General features: G+C 34.7%; 1 protein-coding gene and 2 non-coding genes across 5 annotated transcripts in view; 1 reads left to right on the plus strand and 2 right to left on the minus strand.

The window, feature by feature from the left end:
- Positions 1–270: 270 nt before the first annotated feature.
- RAB23 (RAB23, member RAS oncogene family) overlaps positions 271–25,282 on the minus strand; it is a 43,595-nt gene continuing 18,583 nt past the window's right edge. For all 3 annotated transcript variants that reach the window (XM_058306921.2, XM_058306923.1, XM_058306924.1), the window contains 5 exons: positions 24,514–24,599; positions 9,034–9,190; positions 7,459–7,541; positions 6,530–6,619; positions 271–4,165 (listed from right to left, as the gene is read on the minus strand). In XM_058306921.2, the coding sequence (XP_058162904.1) occupies positions 4,026–4,165; positions 6,530–6,619; positions 7,459–7,541; positions 9,034–9,190; positions 24,514–24,599 (556 nt within the window). In that variant the 3' untranslated portion in view covers positions 271–4,025. The remainder of the gene's footprint in view (positions 4,166–6,529; positions 6,620–7,458; positions 7,542–9,033; positions 9,191–24,513; positions 24,600–25,282) is intronic.
- On the minus strand, positions 4,308–4,414 carry LOC131280526 (U6 spliceosomal RNA). The gene has a single exon (XR_009188131.1). It is a non-coding gene; the product is annotated as a U6 spliceosomal RNA (small nuclear RNA).
- Positions 16,566–16,690, plus strand: LOC111765808 (small nucleolar RNA SNORA18). Its single transcript, XR_002798034.1, has one exon. It is a non-coding gene; the product is annotated as a small nucleolar RNA SNORA18 (small nucleolar RNA).

A 25,282-nucleotide genomic window follows, 5' to 3' on the forward strand; every position in this document is an offset into this window, starting at 1 on the left:
GGACAAAACATTAAACACATAGGAGGCAAAACTCTGCTGGGTTAAGCTTTGGGACAGGAAGACATGGCACAGAGGCCCAGCCCCACCTCATTCCAGCAGAAAGCCTCAGGGCAAGTCATTTAAACTCTGGGGTCCCTGCCCACCCCTACTGCAAAATCAGGTAATAGTGCTCCCATACTGCATGCAAGGCACTTAGCCTGTGGAAAGCACTTGTTAAATAAACTTAAATAAACTTGAACTATACATGTATACCACAAGAAAGTAAATGTGTTTTTCAAGGGTCAAAAGCCTCAAAACAAGACAAAAAACTTTTATTTAAAACATACTGGTAATCATAAAATTATAATAGAAACAGTTTCCAAGGCAAATTATTTAAACCACAGTGCTAAGTTGCATTAAATATCCACTGCCCATAAAATGGATATGCTAAATACTAGCAGGATATCTGAAATATGACAGATTCTTAGGTTTTTAGATCTTTTAAAAAGTAGCATTATACCTTCACTGTTTGGTTCCATGTTGAAGATATACAACACATACATCACACAATTCTAGCTTTGAAATGCATTTTTAATTGGAATTCATTTTTCATGAAATTTTTATCAAGTATATTTAAATTAAGCTTACCAATAGCAATACATACAAGGAGCTATCCATTCAAATTTACAAAATCTTTAATAGTAACAAAATATAGAAGGGGTTCATTTTTCTTTTCATCCCAAGTTTTTACTTTTAAAAGACTAGTCACAATCATCCTACTTCAGATAGTTCAAGAGAGAAGGAGCACTGCCCAATAAAGGTCGTTATGCCAAATCGTCCAGCTATCTGAGAGTTGGTGACTACTTAGTGCAGATCCACTGTGGTCTTAAATATTTACCATTTGCAAATAAGTTTTCACATGTACAGTGTTTTACAGATAGAAACTTAAACAGTGACAAGGGTACACATGATATTTCCAATAGTGCAAAGCAACTAAATCTACCTCTTTGTTAGAGGATTGTGCAGTGTGTGATAAGTAAATGAATGTTTCCACCCTGTGAGTCCAGTTTTTTTTTAGAAAAACATTTAAGTCTAATGATATATTAATGGCAGTATTTTAGCAGGTTAACAGTAACCATTTCAGAGGTTTCAAAAGGGATGCTAACAATTACTGTATCTTGTATTAAAGTAGTATAATTATGTCATGTCATTAAATCCTAAGACCTACTCACCAATCTAAGATCTTCAAAAAGATCACAGGCACAGTGGAGTACTCATTAATCGGAATTCTTTCTAAGCACTGCATTGCCAACTTCTGAAAACCATCTAACTTAATTCCAAAATGTGTAATGTTCATCCTCTTTTTGGTAGTGTTAGTTTTACTTAATTTTGAAAAAGTATGTGCATGCTATCAACTTGGGACAGAAAAAAGGGAGACCATTTAACCTGGTTTTATTTAACTGTGTTGCCATATGTGGGCTACTCTGTATGCTATTTAATTTGATAGGCAGAGACTGAAAAAGGAAAAGGAAACTTGAGGAACTAAAAATAGGACAGTTATCCCACAGCTATTTATCTATGTGCTAAAAAGTAGCCAAATGTGAAAAAGTAGATTAGAGACAAATGTACAACTGCAAGAGTTTTTGGACAAGGTTTGCTGTAGCATTAATGTTCTATTAAATGGAATACAGTTATTAGAAGAAGGAAAAGTCTTATAGAAAGAAGTTTTTAATGTTAGTGATACAAGCCCTAGGATATAACATAGAGGAGAGGCACAATACTGCTGGGTTAAGCTTTGCTACAAGGGAGACCTGGCAGAAGCGCTCAGCTCTACCTCTTCACAATTAATTAAGAAATTACTTAATAGTATCACTTATGGCCAATTTTCAGACCTACTTAATTATTTTAAATGATTAATTATAGCTAGGTTTAAAATATAGCAGTGCAAATTTAAAACTCAAATATATAACAAAGGTCTCTTTGGCTCTTGTAAAAAGAAAAGACATAATTATGTATATTAAATCATATTACAAATATTAGGGGAACTGGAACCATCAACAGAGATTTCATTTTTTATAAAGAAAAACTTCTAACCACACTCATTTAACTGCTATGTGAAATAGAACTACAACATATTATATAATGTGATTTTTGTACTAATGAAAACCCTAAAACTATTTGCTGCAAAATGTATTTTGTGCAAAAATTTACAAGAGAATGCATTTCAAGAGAGTGGAAAAGGAACAATGAGTTATTAACAGGTGTCCACTGTTAGGTGAGGAACTGAGTTTTTCCTAACACCTATCCCACTGCCAGCAATGAGAGTGATGACAACTGGTGATCATAAGAGTAAACATTTTATATTACTTTGGAATAGATAATGCCAGATCATTCAATATTATGAAAAGCAAACATTCTTGATCACTTAACAAGGATGCTCTGGAAAATTCTATTATGTTCTTAGCCTGAATCTGTGCAGGGGTGAGGATGGTGCTGATGGAAGACTTAAAAACAAGATAAAATACACAAGCATTATACATAACGCATTATGTATTTGGTACAAATAATGAAAAATGACTTCATGATACTCATACTTCATTGGAAAAGTTATTTTTACATATTTTGAAATCCAATTAAAACTATGTAAATTGAATGGGGTTATTTATAGGTTAAAAACAAACTACTGATGAATTATAATCAGTTTTAGCAGAATTCACTCAATAATCTCAGAAAACTTATGCTCTGACACATGATTACATATTAACATCAATTATTTTGTATTTGGTGCTGACAGAGCTCTTGAGAAAGCACCACACAAACCCTAGATTATAGAAATTTTTAAGTGATAATCTTAAAATCCCATACAAAAATGTGTAAACAAAGGAATGTTTTAAGAGTTGTAGAGCATTATAAAATTCATAATTTGGATTCAGACAAAAAAAAATCTCATTAAAAAAATTGTTAGCATAATTTTAAAGTTCAAAATTGGGTTCTCAGTCAACAGCCAAAGGTACTGGATGCAGCACTGCACTTCGAAGGACTTAACTTAATGAGTATCTGCAGATGAGCTGTGTATCTGCTTAGGGACTTGGCTAACCTTATGACAGCACAAACTTACCACACTTACAGATGGACATACAGAAAAACTAGTTCTCAGATTTTATCACAAGTCTCACCTGGGAGATTCTCTAGAATTAAAATGTCTATACTCCTGTTTATCCTGTCAGAGGGGAAAACTGCTTTGAGATTACAAACAATATAAATGATAATAAAGCACTATAAAATTTAGGTATGATATTTTTGGCACAAAGCACTTTTTAAATCCAAGCTCATTTTGCAAAATATATGTCTGGAATTTCTCATTTGAAAATAAAAACTTTAACATACACAAAATGTGTAAATGACTTTAGGAATGTATTCATAAGAATCTAAGTTTCCTTAAATACTGCACATACCTTCAGTTTACTTTAGTACCAGATATCTGCATGCATACCTCCACATTCTATATGATACAGGTATTGCACAAGTAACATTGCCAAAGTAGTTTAATCAAAGTAGTAGACTACAGCAGCCTGGCATAATTAGGGTTTATCTTTCCATATTACTAATTTTGGTAAGAATTCAGATTCAATACTATTTGTCAGAAAAGCTAGATGGTCAAATTCAGAAAAAGAATGTTTCTTATCTTTCCTGGATTCATACTATTAAGAGATGTACCTATATAGTTAGGAGTTTCATTTATATTCCCAACATTTTAAAATTCAGCAAAAACTGTTTTTTGACATTTCTTCTAGCGTTCCTTCAAAAACAGGAGAAGCTTTGTCTAATGTAAAAAATAAAAATGAGTCCACAGGGTGGTAATTTTTCCACCAGAAGTCTCACTCTACATTCTGAAAAATATTGCCAGAGCAATATTAAGTCTGCCAACTTTCAGAGAGCCATTAGGTACAAAGTCTGCTAAAAGACTTGAAACATACCATGACAGCTGTATGCATTTCTAAGTGAATTGAACAATATCATTCAATTTTTCCCTCCCCAAAAATGTTTTAGGGTATGCTACAGCTGCTAAAAGGATTTCTGTTTTTCTTGGTCCTCTGTTTGTTGGGTCTAAGATTGATGACATCTCCACCATTAATGGTACTTGAATTCTGACCCGAGTGACTTCCAAAAGAAGTGTTAAAGACACCTGTTAAATTAAAGGAAAACAGAGATTGAAAGTGATAAACCTCAGGATTACCAACCTTTGCATCCAGCTTCTTAGTAAAAATCCTTAATATTTTCAAGTACACTGCAATTTTAAGCTTTTGTTTTCATTTTATTTATTTTTTTAAAATACAGAACGCTTCACAAGTTTGTGTATCATTCTTACACAGGGGTCATGCTAGTCTTCTCTGTATCATTCCAATTTTAGTATAGGTACTGCCGAAGTGAGCACTTTCATTTATTTTTAATAACTAATACAAATGGGTCCAAATTCAAAGGATACAAAAAGTCACAGTGAAGTCTAATCCCCTGATCACTAGAACCCCTCACCTAAGGCAAGCATGTTATCAGCTTTTCTATATATTCTTCCTGGGATATTTTATGCATATGCAGGCAAAACTGTACATATATACATATACATACATAATCTTAAACTCCCTTTTCTACTCAAATGGTGTCACACGCTACATATATCTCTCCATCTTTTCATTAATAATATATTTGAGAAATTTTTGATGAGTAAACATGATAATTTTAATAACTTCACATCATATAACTTCCTCAAGAACACCTGATTTGTAGTCAACAACCGTACTTGTGTGATTTTATGTTAATAAAAACATATGTGTTTTTATGTGTGCATATGTGAAAGCTCATACATAATATAGGACTTTCCTGTTTGTAGGCTAAAACAACAAAAAAGTAGGCTACAGATAAAGTGATGAGTAAATAAAAGTAATGAAATGAAGACTAATTATTATAGTTTCTATTTTTAACTGTACTGATCACAAAATGTAATCTTCAGTTTATGAACTAGTTAGCATCCATGGTAAACAAAAGTTTGAGTAAGATGCTATCAGAGATACAAAAATGACCAAGACCAATTCCTGCCAACAAGAAGTTTACAATCTAGTATGTGAGATTAGACGTTATACAAATAAGTGACGTTATAAAACGTTATATGCTAAGTGGCACTAAAAGCGGCACAAGATCCTATGGGTGGTTCAAAGGAAGGACCTATTACATCTAGTTCATAAGAAAGGAAAAACTACGTGAAGAAGGTGGAACTGGATACTCGGCAATTCCCTGGACTTAAGATATCTGTTTTTTAGGAGAAAAGCATGGAGGCTGTGTGTTCCTCCAAAGACATAGCTGAGAGAGCTTTCCAGACAGTCTTTGAGGAATATAGAGTTCTTTAACAAAAGATGGAAAAGGAAGGCCATTCTTGATGGAAGAACCAAAATGAGCAGAGATAAAGAGGTAAGAAAGCATTGGGTATGCTCAGGAAAGAGCAAGATCTTTCAGGGAGCTGTTCAATAGAGTACATACAGAATAGTGGGATATAAGGCTGCACAGGTAAGCTGGATGAAACTGTCTTTAAATCATACAATGTGTGAGTCTGCATATACTTTGCTTCACAATGAAAACCTATCAAAGAGTTTTAATCAGTGGCCTAGAAGAAGACAAGTGGAGACAAGGAGACCAGACTAATTAGAAGCTTACTGCAAAAATGTCCTATCTTGTTTCACAATGCATTTGAGGTGTCTGTCAATAGGAACACATGCAATCCAAATGGCAAAATAAGAAAAAAGAAGGCAGAGCCAAAGGAAAATGTAAATTAAAACATGTGAAGAAAATGATGTGTGTTTATGTGTATGTAGTAGGAGCAGGCATGGAATACAGCTATGAAGTCCTTAATAGACAACACAGCTGCTTTAGAACCAACAAATATGGTTCTCATCTTCTTGGAAGCCTAAGTAAAACTGGAGAGGTGATCAGTCTATTCTCATTGTTAAAGAGAAGACAACACACTCGTTCAGGGAATGCTAAACTTTTCCTAACACTTAGTATTAAATTTAAAAATTCATTATCGGGTAATGAGTAAGATGGTAGGAAAGAGAAAAGGTAAGAGACACTGAAAGTAGAGAATCAGAAGAACAAGTGTTATAAAGCTCCTTTATTATAAAAGACCGAGTTTTATAAAAAGACTTTAAAATTTCTCCTTTCTTTAACATATCAAATGCATCTAAAGAATTCAGCAGTAAAAACTTTTTTTCAATATTCCTTTTAACAAAAGATCTTATTCTCTTAAGAATCACTGATTTAACCTGAAGAATACAAGGCACTTAAATATCTCTACCGAAATTTGGGGAGGAAAAATAAGTCTATTGCCTCAAAAAATAGATATAAATAAAATAGTATCTACGTAAAAAAAAAAATCATTGATCTAATACTATCTTACTACATTTCTTCAATAAATAAATATATTATTAAAAAAAGCAAATAAAATAACAAATGAAAAATAAATTTACTGGTAAGCACAGGCTAAAATTTGCTGGGTACTTACCAATTTTGTTACTAGAACGCATTAGTTCTGGGTCCTCAGCTATTTGTTGTTTGAGTTTTTGAAGATATTTTTCAGCCAAATATTTAAAAACTATAATAAAAACACAACACCCCCCATCAGATCAGTATGATTTATGCTGAAAAATCTGTTATTTGACACCACTTATGATAATATTTATACTTACTCAACAAATGTAAACTTAAATTGGTATTTGCACACAATCTAGTTAGAAATTGAACTTTTAAAAATTATTTGAGCTAACTTGAAAAGTACAATGATAATACTTTTACTGTGGTATTTCATTAGTAAAGAAATAATACTTGTAATTATTGGCTCTTTGGTGAAAATGACTTAAATAGTGATTAATATTTAGCCATGGATAACTGCCTCACTCTTAAAAAGATGCTATTTTCTTCAGGTGAAGAATACTATCTTGGGTAACAATTGAGTTGCAATCTAATAATATAAGTGACAATTCGGGAATCTGAAAAATAACTGGCATCTTTCTCTAATTTCACTTTCTTAAACTGGGCAATATTAATTAAGGTCATCACAACCTAGTGGAATATTTACAACCTTAGAGTTCTAAAAGTATGCAGTAATTTGAAACACAGAAGATTTAAAAAAAAAAAAGGTATGCATTAAAAACACACTTATACACACTCACAGAGATAGCTTAGATTTTTAAAAAATATTTTCCTTAAAAAAAAAAACCTAAAAAACACCCAAGTGTTGTTCAAGAGAGTAATAAATATTTAAGGACTTTAGTAAATAAGTACCTTAACATGAAGAAGCAATCTTACTTAATGATAGGTATCAAAGAGAAAATTTTGTTCTTATCACAAATATAATTTCTAAACACAATAGAAAAAGTATACAAAAAAATAGCACAAACTTCTGATACAATAATTTTTTAAACAGCAATTTACCTTCATTTACATTTAGATCCTCTTTCACTGATGTTCTGTAGAATCTTAACTTTAACCTTTTTGCCAGTGCCTCAGCTTCCTCACTGCACATCAATTCAGGGGAGGAAAAAAAAGGCTTTATAAAGGTAACTTCTGATAGCTCCTTTAAAAAAAAAAACCACTTTTATGATGGGGGAAGGGAGGAATCAGACCTTCTAGAAATTTTTCATATTTGTTTTTAAAGAACCCTGATATTGAAACCAAGTCAAATAAAACCAGTTGAAAGTTATATTCTCATTTAGAGCTTGAATGGGATTTTTAGTCTTCACCAACCATTACACTGCATCTCTAAAATAGAACACTTTCCTATAAAGTCACATCTCTAGCCCTAAAGTTAATCATCACTTTTCTTTATGTAATACTTTAATCAATTCTCTTCTTCTTTTAAAATATTTGCATTTAATTACACTCTAAAAATTCTACACTGAATTACTTTTTTTACTGGCCATGAGACTACTTTGTTGCCAAAAGTCAAAGTCAGTATATATTAATGCCTACTTGTGCCTAATTTTAGTTTTATTTGGACTATAGTGGCCATGCTCTAAACTGGCACACAATGATATTCACGCCACTGTGTAGTCCCCTCCCAGAGGTTTGTTTTTGTATCAGGTTTGTTCTGTGTGACCAATATTGTATAGCAGAAGTGCTGGAATGTGATTTTTGAGGCTAGATTACTAAAAACATCATGGCTTCTACCTTGCTCTTTCTTGGATCAGCCTTTCTGTGAGATACTAGCTACCATTTCAAATGAACATTCAAGCATCCCTAAGGAGAGGCCCACATGGTGAGGAACTAAAGCCTCCTGCCAAAAGCTGAGTGAGCCTACCTGGAAGTGGATCTTGCAGTCTCAATCTGGCCTTTATGTGATACAACACTAGCAGACATTTTGACTGCAATCTCATGAAAAACTCTTGAGTCATAACTACCCATCTAAGCCTCTCTCAAATTCCTGACCCACATAAACAATGCAATAATAAATCTTTGGGGAAATCTGTTTTAATTTCTTATACAAGGACACACACAAAAAATCAGGTAAAGGCCAAAGACTTTCAAAGCTAGTAAAAACATTAATAATGCAATAAGTAAATATTTATAGACAGAAATTTCTGAATGCTAAACTTTATTCACAAATTTAAGCCTATATGAATCTGAACTTTTTATCTATTTAAATTCATCAACATAGGATAGCTACTTACTGTGGGCATTAAAAATTTCTAGAGATATTTTTCCTAACATTATTACTACATTTAGGTGTCAGTTAACATGAAAAATTGGATTTGTGGTGCAAGGACCTAAGACAGGAATCCTAAATGGATGTTCAAAGTGTATTCTTTTAACTTTCTCTACTTATAATTCAGTATGAATATTTTTTAACCCAATTCAATCACAAAGAGTAGCTCACAGAAATTTTAATTAGGCAATCTTTATAAAAAACTTTCCTAAGTTTTTAAAGCCTAGGCAAAAATTAAAATGTAAAACGTTTTAACTTTTGTAGAATTATTGCCTTCTCCCACCCAAAAAAAGTAGTCATCTTACTTCTTTATACAAGAATCATCCAAAAGATCAATCTTGTTTTGTACAAGAACCGTGGGTATATCTCCAACTTCAGCTACTACTTTCTCTCTCCAACTGGGAATTGCTTCAAAAGACTCCCTGTCAGTGGTAGAAAATACAAGCACACAAGCCTGGGCTCCTGTAAGGTCAAAAAATAAAACTCATTTACATTAATAAAACAATCCCATGTGGGGTAGGGGCAACTTTTTACCTATTTATAACAACTTTCATGCAAAGTAAATAAACGTTAAACCGATCTTTGTAGTACTCTATTTATTTTTCAACATATAACACTATTTCCTAATTCAAAAAATCAATTTTTATCAAGAACAGTGGTTCTTAAACTTGTACAAGTGTAAAACTATCCTTAAAATCATACCTGTTCTTTTTGGGACACATCAAAATACTGATATATATAATTTCAGTGTAAGAGCTATGCAGAATGAAAAACTAAATAGTAATAATAGACTATGGTCAAGTTCTTTCTGTTAATATTTGTTATTTGCTTTTTTCAGCACAGATTTAAGAAAAATTTACAAGGGAAAAAATCCTAATTTTTCACACTTTCCTTTTTAAAAATTTTGCATTATTTTATTTTAGTAAAAGAATACCAATAATCCTAACCAATAAAGTTTGAGAACCAGTGCCAAGAGCAAATATATATACATACATAAATATATATATATATATAAAATAGGAGGAAAAAAGCTTTATTTTTTTACCCAGTTTGCATCATTTCATATACCCACTGGCAATATTTTAACTATCAACTATCACTTTAGGCTGATAGTATCTAAGATTAAAAATAGGCAGCCACCTCCTAGAAAGAAATGCTTTATAAATGAAGATGTTGACTCAGGCAAGGTAGTGACAAAAGAAGGTGTTTATGCAACAAGAGAAAAGTGTCCCAGGAGTTAAGAGTGTTTCCTGGAATCAAGACATGTTTTCTTTCTTAGTCCTTCATTAGAGATCCATCTGGAGTAAGCGTTTCCTACTAAGACTCAAAACATACCTAGGCTATCTAAGACACTCTAACGCCAAAAAAAGGTTTGTGCATCACCAGAGGGAAAACTGTTGAAAGTAAAAGAGCATAAAATGAAAGGAAAAACAGTAGTTTGTTATTACTAAAAGGAGACGCTTTACCTGGGAATGCCTTCCTTACTCTAAGAACAGGCATTAAATCAATAAATAAGTAAATCATCCAAAATCCAGAGAAAGAGAGAGAAGCTGAGACCATCTTGAAATCTAAGACAAAATAAGGAAAGCGGACATTCCTCAAATGATAAAGCATCCATCTACCATATGGAGGGTCCAGGATTCACTCCCCAGGGCCTCCTGACCCATGTGCTAAGCTGGCCCATGTGCAGTGCTGCTGTGCACAAGGAATGCTGTGCCACACAGGGGTGCCCCCATGTAGGGATGCCCCACACGCAAGGAGTGTGCCCCACAAGGAGAGCTGCCCTGTGCAAATAAAAGCGCAGCCTGCCCAGGAGTGGAGCCACACACACAGAGAGCTGATGCAGCAAGATGACACAACAAAAAAGAGACACAGTCTCCCAGTGCTGCGGATAGTGCAAGTGGATGCAAAAGAACACAAAGTGAATGGACAGAGAGAGCAGACAACGGGGGTGTACGGGAGAGAAATAAATAAATCTTTAAAAAAAAAAAAGACAATAAAACTGAAGAAATCAAATGAGTAATTGAAATATTTCTATTTAGTTGAACTATGCCATTTACTTGAACTACAATAATAAAATCTTAAATCACACTTTAAAAAACTGTTACTTCTTTATTATAAAACTATCATTTAAAATTGAGGACACAGTAGGATATTTTCTGGTATAAGAGGTCTCAGAAACTTAAAAAATAACAACGCCAAAAACCTTAGAGCAGTGTTGGTTGGTGAGCTTGCACTGAAATTCAAAAAAATATTATTCTTGTGGGGACATGTTGATGCAGGCGTGATATATATAATAAATAATACACAGTATAGTGTGGACCTAGTAAGGAGTCCGTGGTTTTCACCTGACTGGCAAAGGGGTCCACGGAACAAAAATATTAAGAACCCCTGCCTTACAGGAAATATATAATGAAAAAGATAAAAATAAACTCAAGTGGTGCCAGAGATATGAAAGTAAGAACAATTAATCTAGAAAACTCAATGTTGTTTAAAAAAATCAAGGTCCAAAGGATAAAAGAAAAAGTATGTCTACAACAATTCCTAATTGAAATTTTGGAAAGAGAAACAGAGAGAGACCAAAGGAATATGGGAATGTGTTAAAGCATTTGTTTGATTAGGAAGATGTAAAAGACATGTTTAAGTAATCAAGGGAGGTAAACAAACATAAATATGAGTAAGAGACTCCTGTGGCCCTGCACCATGTCCTTTCAGCATCCTGATTTCAGCACAGTTGTAGAGAATAATTCCATGCCTGTGGCTAGCATCCCAGGTCAAGCATGTGCTGCATCTGGCTCTCTGCTTTTCTGCCTTAGAGCTTTTTCTGATGCTTCCAAAGGACACTTGGCTAGACGTCCCTGAAGTGCAGGGGAACTGATCCCTCTGGGGTAAATCTTCAGTTTACACTGGATGGGATAAATAGCCTGCCTCCCTTTGGTGGAATAGTCCTGAGGCATATGGACACAGTTCCTCAGAGGGATTGCTTCCCTGTTGCTTAAGGGATAATTAGGTCATTAATGCACCCTTTTATCGATCTTTCTTCCTTCCCTGTCTCACTCTCCCTATTTTCTCACTTCTACTTCCTAGGATCACCTTCCAGATAAAGTATCCCCACCAAACTGTGCTTTTTTGGGGAGGAAGGGGGGGAACAAGCTAAGACTGAATGTGTTTTAAGTTAAAGGTAATCACCACAGAAGAAAAAAGAAAAAGAGAATGTGTTAACTATTAAATCACAAAAGAAAACTGGATTTTCACTGAGCGTAAAGGAGGAAAGGATATTTAAAAAAAAAAAAAGTGAGAGAACTACAGAAATCAGAAAACATGAAATAAGACGCAGAAATAAACTCTAAGAATAGTAATTACCAAGAGCAACTAAAAGAATCAAATACATAGGAATAAATTTAAGCAAGAATATAAAGGAATTGTACACAGAAAACTACAAAACACCGCTGAAAGAAATTAAAGAAAACTTAAATAAATGGACGGTATTCCATGTTCATGGGTTGGAAAACTAAATATTGTTGCAATGTCAATACTACCCAAAGCAATGTTCAGATTCAATGTAACTGCAACTAAAATTCCAAGAGCATTCTTCACAAAATGGAAAAGCCAATAATCAAATTCATATGGAAGGGCAAGTGGCCCTGAACAGTCAAAACCATTTTGAAAAATAAGAACAAAGTTGGAGCATTTATACGTCCCTATTTCAAAAGTTACTACAAAGCTAAAGGAAACAAAACAGTGTGGCACTGGCACATGGCCAGATATATAGATGAATGCAACAAATTGAGAGTTCAAAAATAAACCCTCACATCTTTGGCCAATTGATATCTGACAAGACTACCAAGTCCCACTCAGTTGGAAAGAACAGTCTCTTCAACAAATTGTGCTGGGAGAACCAGATATCCATATCCAAAAGAATGAAAGAGGACCCCTATCTCACACCCTATACAAAAAGAAACTCAAAATGGATCAAGGATCTAAATATAAGAACTAAAACTGTAAAACTCCTAGAAGAAAACACAGAGGAGTATCTTCAGACCTTGTATCAGTCAACGGATTCTTAGACTTCACACCCAAAATACAAGCAACAAAAAAGATATATTGAACCTCATCAAAGTGGGGGCAGGGGGGAGAGACAAGTAAATAAATCTTTGAAAAAAAAATCCATTTTCTATGAAGAGATCCTACAACTTAATGATAAAAAGACAAATGACCAACTAAAACATGGGCAAAAGACTTGAAGAGACATTTTTCCAAAAGGAAATACAAAAAAAAAAAAAAAAAAAATCAACATCATTAGTTATTAGGGAAATGTAATCAAAACTACAATCAACTATCATTTCACACCTATCAGAATGGCCACTATTTAAAAAAAAACACAAAAAGTTACAAGTGTTGGAGAGGAACAGGAACGCTTACTCACTGTTGGTAAAAATGTATAATGATGCAGCCACTGTGGAAGACTGAAGTTAAATACAGACCTGCCCTATGATACAGCAATCCCACTACTAGGTATATATGCAAAAGAATTGAAAGCAGGGATGTGAACAGACATTTGCACACCAATGTTCAATGCAGCATTATTCACAATTACCAAAGGATGAATGGATAAACAAATTATAGTATATGTAAACAATGGAATATTATTCAGCTGTAAGAAGAAATGAATTTGTGATGCATATGACAATATGGATGAACTTTGAGGATATTATGTTGAGTGAAGCAAGCCATATACAAAAGGACTAATTGTATGATCTCACTAATAAGAACTAAATACAATGAGCAAACTCATGGAGTTAATAGCTGGAATATTAGGTCACCAGAAGTTAGAATGAGAATAGAGAATGGGGAGCTGAAGCTTAATTTGTGCAGGATTTGTTATAAGGTTGTTTGGAAATGGAGAGAGGTGATGATATCATTATAATGAACATAATTAGCAGCATTAATATATGGATAGGATAGTGCTTGAAAGGGAAAGTTTAGGGTTGTGTATATCAATAGAAGGAAAGCTAAAGAATAAAACATGGGACTGTATAGCACAGTGAAGCATTTTGTGGACAATGAGTGTGGTTAATAGTATAAATATAAAAGGTATTTCCAAGAACCAGAATAAATTTATGTTGAAATTACAAGATATTAAGAATAGGGTGGTATTAGGGCAAAAGTACACCTAAAGCAAACTATGGACTGTAGGGTAGAGTAATATATTAATATTTTTCAATCAATTGTAAAAAAAAAAAATTATGCCAAGTGAAGAACCAGATACAAAGTACTATGTCTGACTCCATCAATACAAAATGTAATATAAATAAATTTATAGAGATCAAATTAGATTAGCAGTTATGTATGGCAGGCAAGGATAGAGGGACTGAGAAGTGACTGCTAAGGGGTAGAGGGGTTTTCTTTTTTGGAGTAATGAAAATGCTCTAATATTGATTGTGGTGATGAATGCACAATTCTGTGATTATACCCAAAGCTGGTGAATATGCACATTGGATGGATTGTATGGTATGTGAATATGTCTTAATAAAATTTGTTCTTTAAAAAAATAGACCAAGGATTTGGCAAAGACATTTCTCCAAAGAAGATATACAAATGGCAAAAAGCACATGAAAAGATGCTCAACATAATCAGTGACTAGAAAAATGAAAATCAAAACCACAATGATATTCTATTTCACACCTACTAAAATGGCTATTTTAAAAAATGAAAATGACAGTTGTTGGCAAGGATGCAGAGAAATAGGAACACTTGTGCATTGTTTATGGGAAATGTAAAATGGTGCAGTCACTGTGAAAAACAATTTGGTGATTCATCAGAAAGTTAAGTATAAATTACTACATGACCCAGCAATCCCAATTCTAGGTACGAATCCAAAGAAACTGAAATCAAGGTCACACAAATATCTGTATACCAGTGTTTACAGAAGCATTATTAACAACAGGTAAAAGGTGGAAGAAACCCAATTATTCATGAACAGATGAATGGAAATAAAATGTGATGTACACACACAAAATATTATTCAACAGTAAAAAGAAACAATGAATGAAATAAACTAGACACAAAAGATCAAATATTGTATGATCTCATTCATATGAAATATCTAGAATATGCAGATTCACAGAGACAAAAAGAAAATTACAGGGTACAGGGGTGAGGTTAGGGTGGGGAATAGGGAGTTAATATTTAATGGTACAGAGTTTCTATTTAGGGTGATAGAAAAGTTCTGGTAATGGATAGCAGTGATGGTAGCACAACAATATGAATATAAATGAACACCACTGAATTGTGTATTTTAAAGTGGTTAAATGGGAAATGTTATGTGGTAGATAAGCCACAATAATTTTTTTTTTAATTAAAATATCCAGAAAGAATGGTACACCAATCTCCAAATTAGGATAATTCACCTGATACTAAGCCTTCAGACTGAATGCTGCAACCAACATCTCATCGGATTTAACCTAAATAACTTATTAAACTGTAAAGGGAAAAAAAGTGAACAGACGTGGACTACTTGTATGGATATAATAATTCTGACCAATGTTGGATTAGCTACTTGTTTCAATTTTCCCTAACTAAATATTATCCACTGACAAAATAATATACCTATCAAATTTCTGATTCATTATGGTTCTTTCATGTTTAGGAAAACACTAATGACAAAAGGCTCTTCCTAAATTACACTCTTAAAATGTTAAAAAAGGACCCTTTTTACAAAATTTTGGCTGAGATACCAATAAAACAGATGACAAATGCCAGATTCCAAAATATGTGTGACATAAATTATTTGTAGAATTTACAAAGGATATAACTATAAACCCATTATACAACTCTTCCCTCAAGCAAGAATTAAAAAAAAAAAAAGTTAAGGAAGGCCAGGGAAAGAGGAGGATCTGTAAAGCTTTTATTTAAAGAAAGTACTGACTCACCCCAACTCCTTCCCTCTTGCAAGAAGGTAGTGTGGGTAGGGGGAGGTACCTCCTTCATCTCAACCCTAGAAATAATGGGTTTCAGTGAGACTATTTAAAGAGCATGAAATGTGTTTTCAGCAATTGGGGGGACACCCTGGATTTGTAGTATCATGATTCAAAGCTGAGAAAGATATAGTGGTAGGGAACAAGAGTGGAAGAGTAAGACCAACAGACAGAAAGAAGAGAACTTGACATATAAATGTGCTCCTATAAATGGCAGAGGAAAATAAGAAAACATACACACACACACACACATGAATTTCACATCAGTAGAGGTGAACCATGTCTAAGAGACAGTCAGCATGGGGTCATTTTCAATCATGTCAAATAGGGTCACTTAAGAAGTAATGACAGAGCAAATTAAGGAAGATGGAGGTAGAATGCTTGATGCCCATAGACTACAAAATAAAAAAGAATGTAGTATCTGCCAAAAAAGAGTCCATACATTTGCCTGGAAAAGATGTCCCCAGGAATGGGAAACTCAGAGGAACCTTGAATGATTATTTAGAGAAAACATCTCCCATCCAGAGGGACTCAATATCAAAAAACTACTGCACCTACCAGATTGCTCATCTCCCAAGTGCCCCTCTTCCTGAGCCAAACCAAAAAGAAGGAAGAAATCTCTCCAGCAAACAAGAAGGAAGAAGGGTAGGGAAAGAAGTAATCACATATATCTTTCCTAGACCACCGATACTGGACTAGAAGGGATGAAAGATTTAATGCTAAATTATGTTTGGCTTTGATTATTACACAGGGCCAGCTACTCTAATTACCAAATTGAGATTATTTTTATGACTAAAAGTAACTGCAAAGCAAAAGAGAAAAAATTCCTTGAACGTAACCAGAAAAGACTTAAAGCTCTAGCTGAGGTGTATCCTGATGGGCTCTCTGTAGATCCACATCGTTGGAAATGCTTCACAGAGGAAGACTGTGGTTCAGCTTTAATCACAGATCTGAGAAATCTGTGAGAAGGAACTAAAAGAGAGATCATTGCTAAAAGTATCAAAGATCTAAAAGTTCATTTTTTAAAAATCCTGTAGGTACCGGCATATCCCAAAGGTCTCCACTCATCTTGGGTGAGGTAAAAGGAATAAGATGAAGTCATGATAAGGTTGTCCGAAATTCTGAACCATGCAGATCCACCACTTCTGATTCTAAAAGACTTAAATTGAATAATTTAAAGAAATTAGGATCCAAGAATTCTACTAAATAAGTGGGGAGTTTCTGAAGCTAGATCAGTTTATCCATACATAAGTGGAGATGAAAAGAAGTCCACCTAACAGTTGTGGATTCTTTTTAAAAGGGCTATCCTGAGGATAAGCTTCAGAGGAACTAAGTTGACTTCGATAATAAAAATTAGAATGAGGGAAGCGGATGTGACTCAACTGATAGAGCGTCTGCCTACCATATGGAGGGTCCAGGGTTCCATCCCCAGGGCCTCCTGACCGTGCAGTAAGCTGACCAATGCACAGTGCTGCTGTACGCAAGGGGTGCCGTGCCATGCAGGGGTGCCCTCACATAGGGGTGTCCCATGTGCAAGGTGTGTGTCCCACAAGGAGAGCCATCCCATGTGAAAAAAGTGCAGCCCATCCAGGCATGGCGCCGCACACACAGAGCGCAGACGCAGCAACGTGATGCAACAAAAAAGAGACGCAGGTTCCCAGTGCCGCGGGATAATGCAAGGAGATGCAGAAGAACACACAGCGAATGGACACAGAGAGCAGACAATGGGGGGGGGGGGGGGGGGGGAAGGGGAGAGAAATAAATAAAATAAATCTTAAAAAAAAAAGTGGAATGATTAGATGTAGAATTTTGTAAATTAAAAATTATAATTTGCTACACACACACACACACAAAATTTGACAATGACAAAGGCCAATCAAAAGCATAAGGCTTTATACATTGTGCATTCCTACAGATATTTCTCTGGATTTAAAATGTTTGTCTTATACTTTTTGACACTATATAATTTAAAGCACACAATATTATTCAACAGACCAACCTTTCCCAGTTTCCATGTACGTATAACTTCAAAATAAACTTGAGACTTTTGCGTAGTCTAACCCTGCTTTCTTTTTGCATTTTTGAATTTATCATTTGGTACTTTTTGTCCAGAGCTGTTCCATTTTCAACATTTATATTCATTTATGCTTGTGAAAAACAATATTTCCTAAAAAAGAAAATTAAGGGTTTCCTTCTATGTATGTACATAAACTCAGATAACAGGTCTCAAGTCTGTAACCTCATTTCCATACATTGCTACTCAGAAGGAATTTTTTCCTCAGAACTGAAATTACAGTAAAAAACTACAATGAAATAACTATTTTATATTGTATGAAGCTTTCTATACTACCTAATTACAGTTTTCTGTAGTCTGGAGTGGACTTTCTTAAGAGTTTTAGAGGAGTCATTTGGGATCCGAAAAGGCCTCTCAATGTGATCTGTGTGTTCTGTTGTAATCTACTTAAAAGAAAGGCTCATGTCTCAACATGTCTCACTATACAATTAAAAGCCAGCATTTCAAATGCAAAATAATGCCTTTGAGCAACAGCTTTGGGTACAGTAGGTATTTCAAAGGAAATTTTTATTTTAAAATTTTCACTCATCTTGAACGTTTCTAGAACTTAAATGAGTGAACCACAATTTTACAAGGCATAGAATTTCTACCACTAAATGAATATCTCAACTCATCCTTCCTAACCCTTACCTTCTCTTCCTAGTTTTTACTTCTATTTAATTATATCACCATGTGAATCTATACTAATAGTGGCTATTAGCTGGCACCTGAGATCGCATCCAGTTCTCCTCCTTTCCTAAAAATGCCTAGATTGTTCTTTGGGGGAACTGTATCTCCCCAACTGTATAGCACCCATATTGTCTGGGTAGACTAAACCCATCCTCTCCTCAGGGGGAGACCCTGACTGGTCCAAGACAATAAGGGTAATAGCATTCCTTTGACTACTACAATCTGGTCAAATATGGTCTAATCAGAGAGAAGCTCAGGAATTCTGACCCATTATTGTGGGAAACAGCCCTCCCTCCCCGTGGATGTGAATGAGGCATGTAGCTTCCACATCTGATGGCAGTAATCTTGCAACAATGAGGAAAGAGGAAAATCATCATGAAGATGAACCCCACATAGGGAGGAAGACAGGGCCAGGGAAATCAATGAGGTTACAGCCTAAACAAGCCACAGCTAAAAGCTATGCTATTTCAGGTTTTTCTATTAAGCAAGTCAATAAATCTTTGTAGTTTAAACTAGCTGAAGTTGCTTTTCTGTTACTAGCAAACGAAAGTATTCTTATGGAAGGAACCCTAAAGGAAAGAACAAAAATTTCAGTTTGCCATTTCTCAAATGTATGCAAAATTGCCATTGTTTGCTCCAAAATTCAAACTGTGTTGTGATAAATGCTTATTCTTACAATTTAGAAAAGGGGAAGCTGAAATCAAAGGCCTTCTATGCCATTTATATATAGCTGGCTAAAAAAAGTGAGTTACATTGTGACAATCTTAAACTTTACCCAAGCCCTGTGTTTCTGGAAATCAGTGAAATTTAATAAGTCCTCCTTTGCCACCGCCCCTCCCCCAATCCTGTGTTCCTGAAATCAGCTTACTACAAAGAACCACCCTTCCCATATGACTTAGACAAGACTCACAGATGCTCCTTTGTTTACCTATGACAAGGCTGCCCACGGACCTTCCACATTCCCAGTCTTTATCTCACAAATGATTTGCTGAACTGCTTGTCATCACTTAGCAATCAGAACAAAATGCCTGTTAACCAAACTTGGGTTAAGCTTCTCTCCTTCCTCCAGGCCGTGAACTATTAAGGGTACCTCCCAGAAAATAGGCTGCTTCAGCATAAAACATTCTCTCATCTACTATAGATGGTACCACCCTTTCATCTCACTTCTTGACACTCAGATCTTTCCTATCTATAAAAGGAAAATAGAGACTTTTTGCCTAACTCCTAAGATGCTTGCTCATCTTATGGTCAAAGCAGTCTCCCTATTACAATAGTTCCCCCAACTTCTCTTGTGATAGTCCCTTTCTGCCTTACAATAATCCTTTAGAATAAAATCTCTCATTATAAATCCAGATTTGGTTTTTATGTGACAATTAAGATAAGTTTTAAACAGACACCTATTTATATGCTTAAAGCCACTTTAAGTTAAATGCTAAGTATAGGGGAAGCAAAGCTTAAAGAGCCTTTTAGTGCAAAATGAAACAATGTGGAAAGCTATTTAAACAACACCCATCGTAAATCAAGATACAAATACTAGAGAAGCAGACTTGGCCTAATGGATAGGGCATCCGCCTACCACATGGGAGGTCCACGGTTCAAACCCCGGACCTCCTTGGCCCATGTGGAGCTTGCCCACGTGCAATGCTGATGTGCGCAAGGAGTGCCCTGCCACGCAGGTGTGCCCCTGTGTAGGGGAGCCCCACACACAAGGAGTGCACCCCGTAAAGAGAGCCACCCAGCACGAAAGAAAGTTCAGCCTGCCCAGGAACAGTGCTGCACACACAGAGAGCTGACACAACAAGATGACGCAACAAAGACACACAGATTCCCATGCCGCTGACAACAACAGAAGCAGACAAAGAACACGCAGCAAATGGACACAGAGAACAGACAACTGGGGGGGGGAGGAAGTGAAATAAATAAAATAAATCTTTAAAAAAAGGATATAAATAATAATTATGGGCTCTCTTTATAGTTTCTGGCAAAGAATGGTTTTTTGTAGACATATTAAAGAAAAGCAATACAATGTGTGGAGACTTAAAAAGTACTAAACTATAATAGGCGGCATACAACAAACTATGTAAGAATCAGATAAAAATTAAATGGTAACTAAAAAAAACTATAAAACTCCAAGAAGACACAGGGAAACAGCTTCAGGATGTGTTAGGCAGTAGTCTCTTAGATTTTATACTAAAAGCACATGCAAAAAAAGAAAAAATATATAAACTTCACTTCATCAAAACTAAAAACTTCATCATGAGAGTAAAAACAACCTACAGAATGGAAGAAAAAAACTTGGACACCAGATATCTGATAAGGATTTAATATGCAGAATATATAAAGAACTACTATAGCTCAACAACAAAAAGACCAATGACCCAATTTTAAAACGAGCAAAAGACTTGAACAGACATTTCTCCAAAGGATATATATAATTGGCCACTAACCACATGAAAAGTTGCTCAACATCATCAGCCATTAGGGAAATACAAATCAAAACCACAAAATACCATTTCACACCCACTAGAATGACTACTCTTTTAAAAAATAGAAATTAGTAAGTGTTGGAGAGGATGTGAAGAAATAGGAACCCTTGTACATTATAGTGGGAATGTTAATATGATAAGCTACTGTGGAAATCAGTTTAGCAGTTATTCAGAAAGTTAAGCAGAGAATTACCATATAACCTGTAATCCTAATTCTAAAGAAGCTGAAAGCAGGGACTTCAAATAGATACTTGCACACCAATGTTCACAGCAGCAATATTATTCACAATTATCAAAAAGGTGGAAGCAACCCTAAAACAAAATATGATATTAACAAACAACAGAATATTATTCAGTCGTAAAAAGAAATGAGGTTCTGATGCATGATACAACATGCACGAAACTTGAAAACATCATGTTAAATGAAATAAGCCAGGTAAAAAGGATAATATTGTATGATTTCACTTATATGAAATAAGCAGAATAGGGCAAATTCTTTAAGTCAGAAATTAGAATACATACAGGTTATCAGGGAACAGGTGGGGGTGGAGAATGAGAGTTAATGCTTAATTAGTATGAGTTTCTATTTGGGATGACGGAAAAGTTTTGCATTGGATGATGATGACTGAGGCACAACTTTGTGAATGCAAGTAACAGCACTGAATTGTTTATTTGAAAGGGAAGAAAATGGGAAATTTTAGGTAGTATATAAGTTACCAGCAAAAAAAAATCCATAGAACTGTACAACATAGAAAGTCAACTCTAATATAAACTATGGGCTATAGTTAATAATACAATTATAATAATAATGTTTCATCAATTGTAAAAAAGATACCACACTAATGGAAAAATCTTATTAGAAAAAAATTGTGTGTGAGATAGGGGTTATATAGGAGCTATGCTTTCTGCATGATATTTCTGTATACCTTCAACTGCTCTAATAAAAAAAAAAGAAATTAAATGGTAATATTGTTGGACGTAGCCTTGAGTTAAGGCAAAACCTGGAGAAAGCATTAACAATACTTCAACTACAATAGGAAATTAAAATATTTTTAGCTACTGTTTTTTTTAATAAGGAACCTAAACGATGTACCAAACTACATTTTCAACATTTTCTATTTATTTATTCATGAATGAAGTCATTTTTCACCAGTTTTGTCTTTTTTATTAAAACTTTTTATTTCAAAATAATTACAGATTCACAGTTTTGCCTTTTAAATTAAGGTACATTATGGCAAAAATACTTTCCACAAATAACCATACTGACTAAAAAGTAATACTGGGGAAAAAAAAAGTAATACTGCTTTATCAAATTATCAAAAGCTTAAAAGAAAGAATCCAACTGATTTTTTTCCTCACAAAAAGAACACATTTCACGCAGAGAAATTTGAAGATAGAGTTAGGTAAAAAGACAGTAATGAAAATCACATGTAATCCTACTACTTTTTGGTTTGTTCCTCTTTAGGTTTTTTATTTGTTTGGTTTTTCCCTGTGTGAGAAAGGGAGAGGAGAGGTAATAACCCCATTAAAAATACAGACATGCTTTACTGAAGAATAAAAACTGAACATTTAGGATTTATTAATCAACAGTGTCAATGTTGGTGAAATTCATAATTTTGATAAAAAATACCATCTACTCTATGAAGAGCTTGAAGTAGTAAGGATACCAATCTCACACCATGATATAGATGCTCCAGATTCCAAACTGGAACTAGGCCCAGAAGAGAATGATATACAAAGCTACTGTGGATGGTAAGCCTTTAAGGACACAGTAAATAGAGCAAGCAGAAGTAGTACAGTAGTATTAGGATGATACCTGAGAGGTAAATCACTCTTAATTTCTCAAGGGACCAAAACGTTTTGAGAGCAGACAGTGGATGTTAAGTTCCCTTAGCACCAATTTGGAAAGACAATTTCTTTGGTCAAAGAATAGGTAGAAAGTTGGGTTTAATAGGGTTGAGCATATTGCTGAGTAAGTACTATAAAGAGAAAGCAGGAAAAGGAGTTAAAAGGCATTTGCAAGGAAATTTTTAGAGGACTGGAAAAAGACATTTTTTTTAGGAAATGAAGGCCATGCAGAAGGTCACAGGAAAAAAGTAGTAGGGTCAGTGAAGAGAAGATCTCGATGCATTCACAGGTGGTTAGAGCATGAGTATTAACATTAGTAAGATGGAGTCAGAGGAAGTATTGGTCAGAGAGTAGGGCTTTAGTTCAGATTTTAGAGGCAACAAAAGGACTGCTGACCTTGAGAAGGACTAGGAAATGAGTGACCAGGTTGAACTTGCAAAAAGGATCCTGAACAATTGTGGAGAAGAAAAGAATGAACCAGATGCCAAGATTCAGTGAAGGAAGGCGGCTTGGGGAAGAAAAAAAAAGAAGATGGACTGTGGCAACACAGGGGAAGTTAGTGGGGGGTTAAAACGTTTCATGAACAGGTTTTCAAGGTACTGAGGTTTTTGAGGAAGAGGAATGGTTTGAAAGCAGCAGTGTAGAACAAAGCAGAGGCTTCCTGCCCAACAATGTTCTTAAAGAATGTGAGAATGTGGGTGTGTGGGTATAAGATAACCTCCACTTGAGAGGGCTTCAGGGGAAGCAATGTATTTAGGAACCAACCAAGTTCTAGCTATAGCAAGAAGGTGAAAGGTTCAGAGAAGGGCCTATGCCAGATAGAGGATATTATGTGTGTTCACTGCGTCTTTATAGCGCTCACAGCATTCTGGAAAATACAGAGTACTAAATACTTGTTGACATGAATTATCTGGCAATATTTACTTGGCATCAATGTTCTTGGTATTAAATTAAGCTTTAAGTTATTTTGCTCTCTCTTATTACAATCACCATTGCAGAAACACTGAAAATTGTGTTTTAAATTCAAAAAGACGGGAGCAGATGTAGCTCAAGTGGCTGAGCACCTGCTTCCCATGTACAAGGTCTTGGGTTCAATCCCTGCCTGGTATCTCCTAAAAACAAACAAACACATGAAAAAAATCTTTTTTCAAAAAGAAGAGGACAAGATTTTATAGGGCAATGTTAATGGAAACATTAAATTCCACTTAGAAATTTAAGTTTTCCTTGAGGAATTTAGTCCCATATTTTAGAGCCTTAAATTCAAAAGCTGTGGTTCCTTCCTCTCACACGTATCTTATACTCTCCTGAACTTCCATAGCACTGAAAAGGTTGTACAATGTGATTCCATGTGACATAAAAAAATATCACCTTCTTTGCAGGGGCTTCACCCTGACACATGTTACTGTCCACTCTGACTATATAGTTATTTCCTTGGGGATAATATGGGTCAGAGTAGGCATTTAACAGATTAAATTCTGACTATTTAGGTCTGGAAATTCCTATGTGAGTCATGTAATTCTAAGGCAGAGACTAACTGTCTATAGTACAAAGTATTATTTGCCACTCAACAAGATCTTTAGAAAAATAATGACCAGCAGTTTTTAAAAGTACTTTGAAATTATTTGAAGTATTCTTAAAGAGAAACTCTTATATGGGAAACAAGGAACTTACTTTGTTTTGTTTAACCAAAACAACATGCTTAAATAAACAAAAATAAACCCCATAATTTACCTCGATAGTAGGCCTTTGTTATTGCATCAAATTCCTCTTGACCTGCCGTATCCCACAACATCAGTCTGACGTCTTCATCATTGACTCTGAAATGAGATGAATTTAGTTCACATGTGAAGAAAAATGTTTTTAGTAATATAGCTTCATGTATATTTTTATTTTTCAAATCTGAAGGTATTAAAAGTACTTTGTTGGTTTCACTCAGAAAAAGTCTGAGTACTTTCAAATGTTGATATCAACAGTGAAAGTAAACAGTGAAAGACATCCCCCAAAGCTTTAACTTTACACGATTTGGATTTTTACCTGTCATGTTTTTTTCTTCGACAAGTCACAGATAGTGGTGGTTCTAAGACTAGCAGTGTTGAAAAAGGGGAATTCCCTGAGGTCAGGGCTTGCTCTCCACTTGCTACACCATTCTAATGAGTTCTGGTGCCCTAGTGATAGAATAAGAAGAAGGGAAAGAAGCAGCTTACCTGCTTGTTTGCCCTTTAACTCAAGAATTTACCCTATTTTGTCATAAACTTAAAATATTAATTTGGCTTCAGTTAATAAACACAAAAAAATAAACATCAAGACATAAAATGAGTCTTCTTAAACTATGCCCTAAGGAAGGAAGCAAATGTGGAAATATTGAAAAAAAAAAGAGTACAGATTAGAAATTCAACAATCTTTAAAAACAATGAACACAATTATCGTTGATGTTAATGCCTGGGTCATTAAGTTATATTTATTTACAATTTCATATTTCTGTAAATACATTTTGTTTCCT

The sequence above is a fragment of the Dasypus novemcinctus genome, chromosome 11 (genome assembly GCF_030445035.2).
Source record: "Dasypus novemcinctus isolate mDasNov1 chromosome 11, mDasNov1.1.hap2, whole genome shotgun sequence".
Taxonomy (NCBI): Eukaryota; Metazoa; Chordata; class Mammalia; order Cingulata; family Dasypodidae; genus Dasypus; species Dasypus novemcinctus.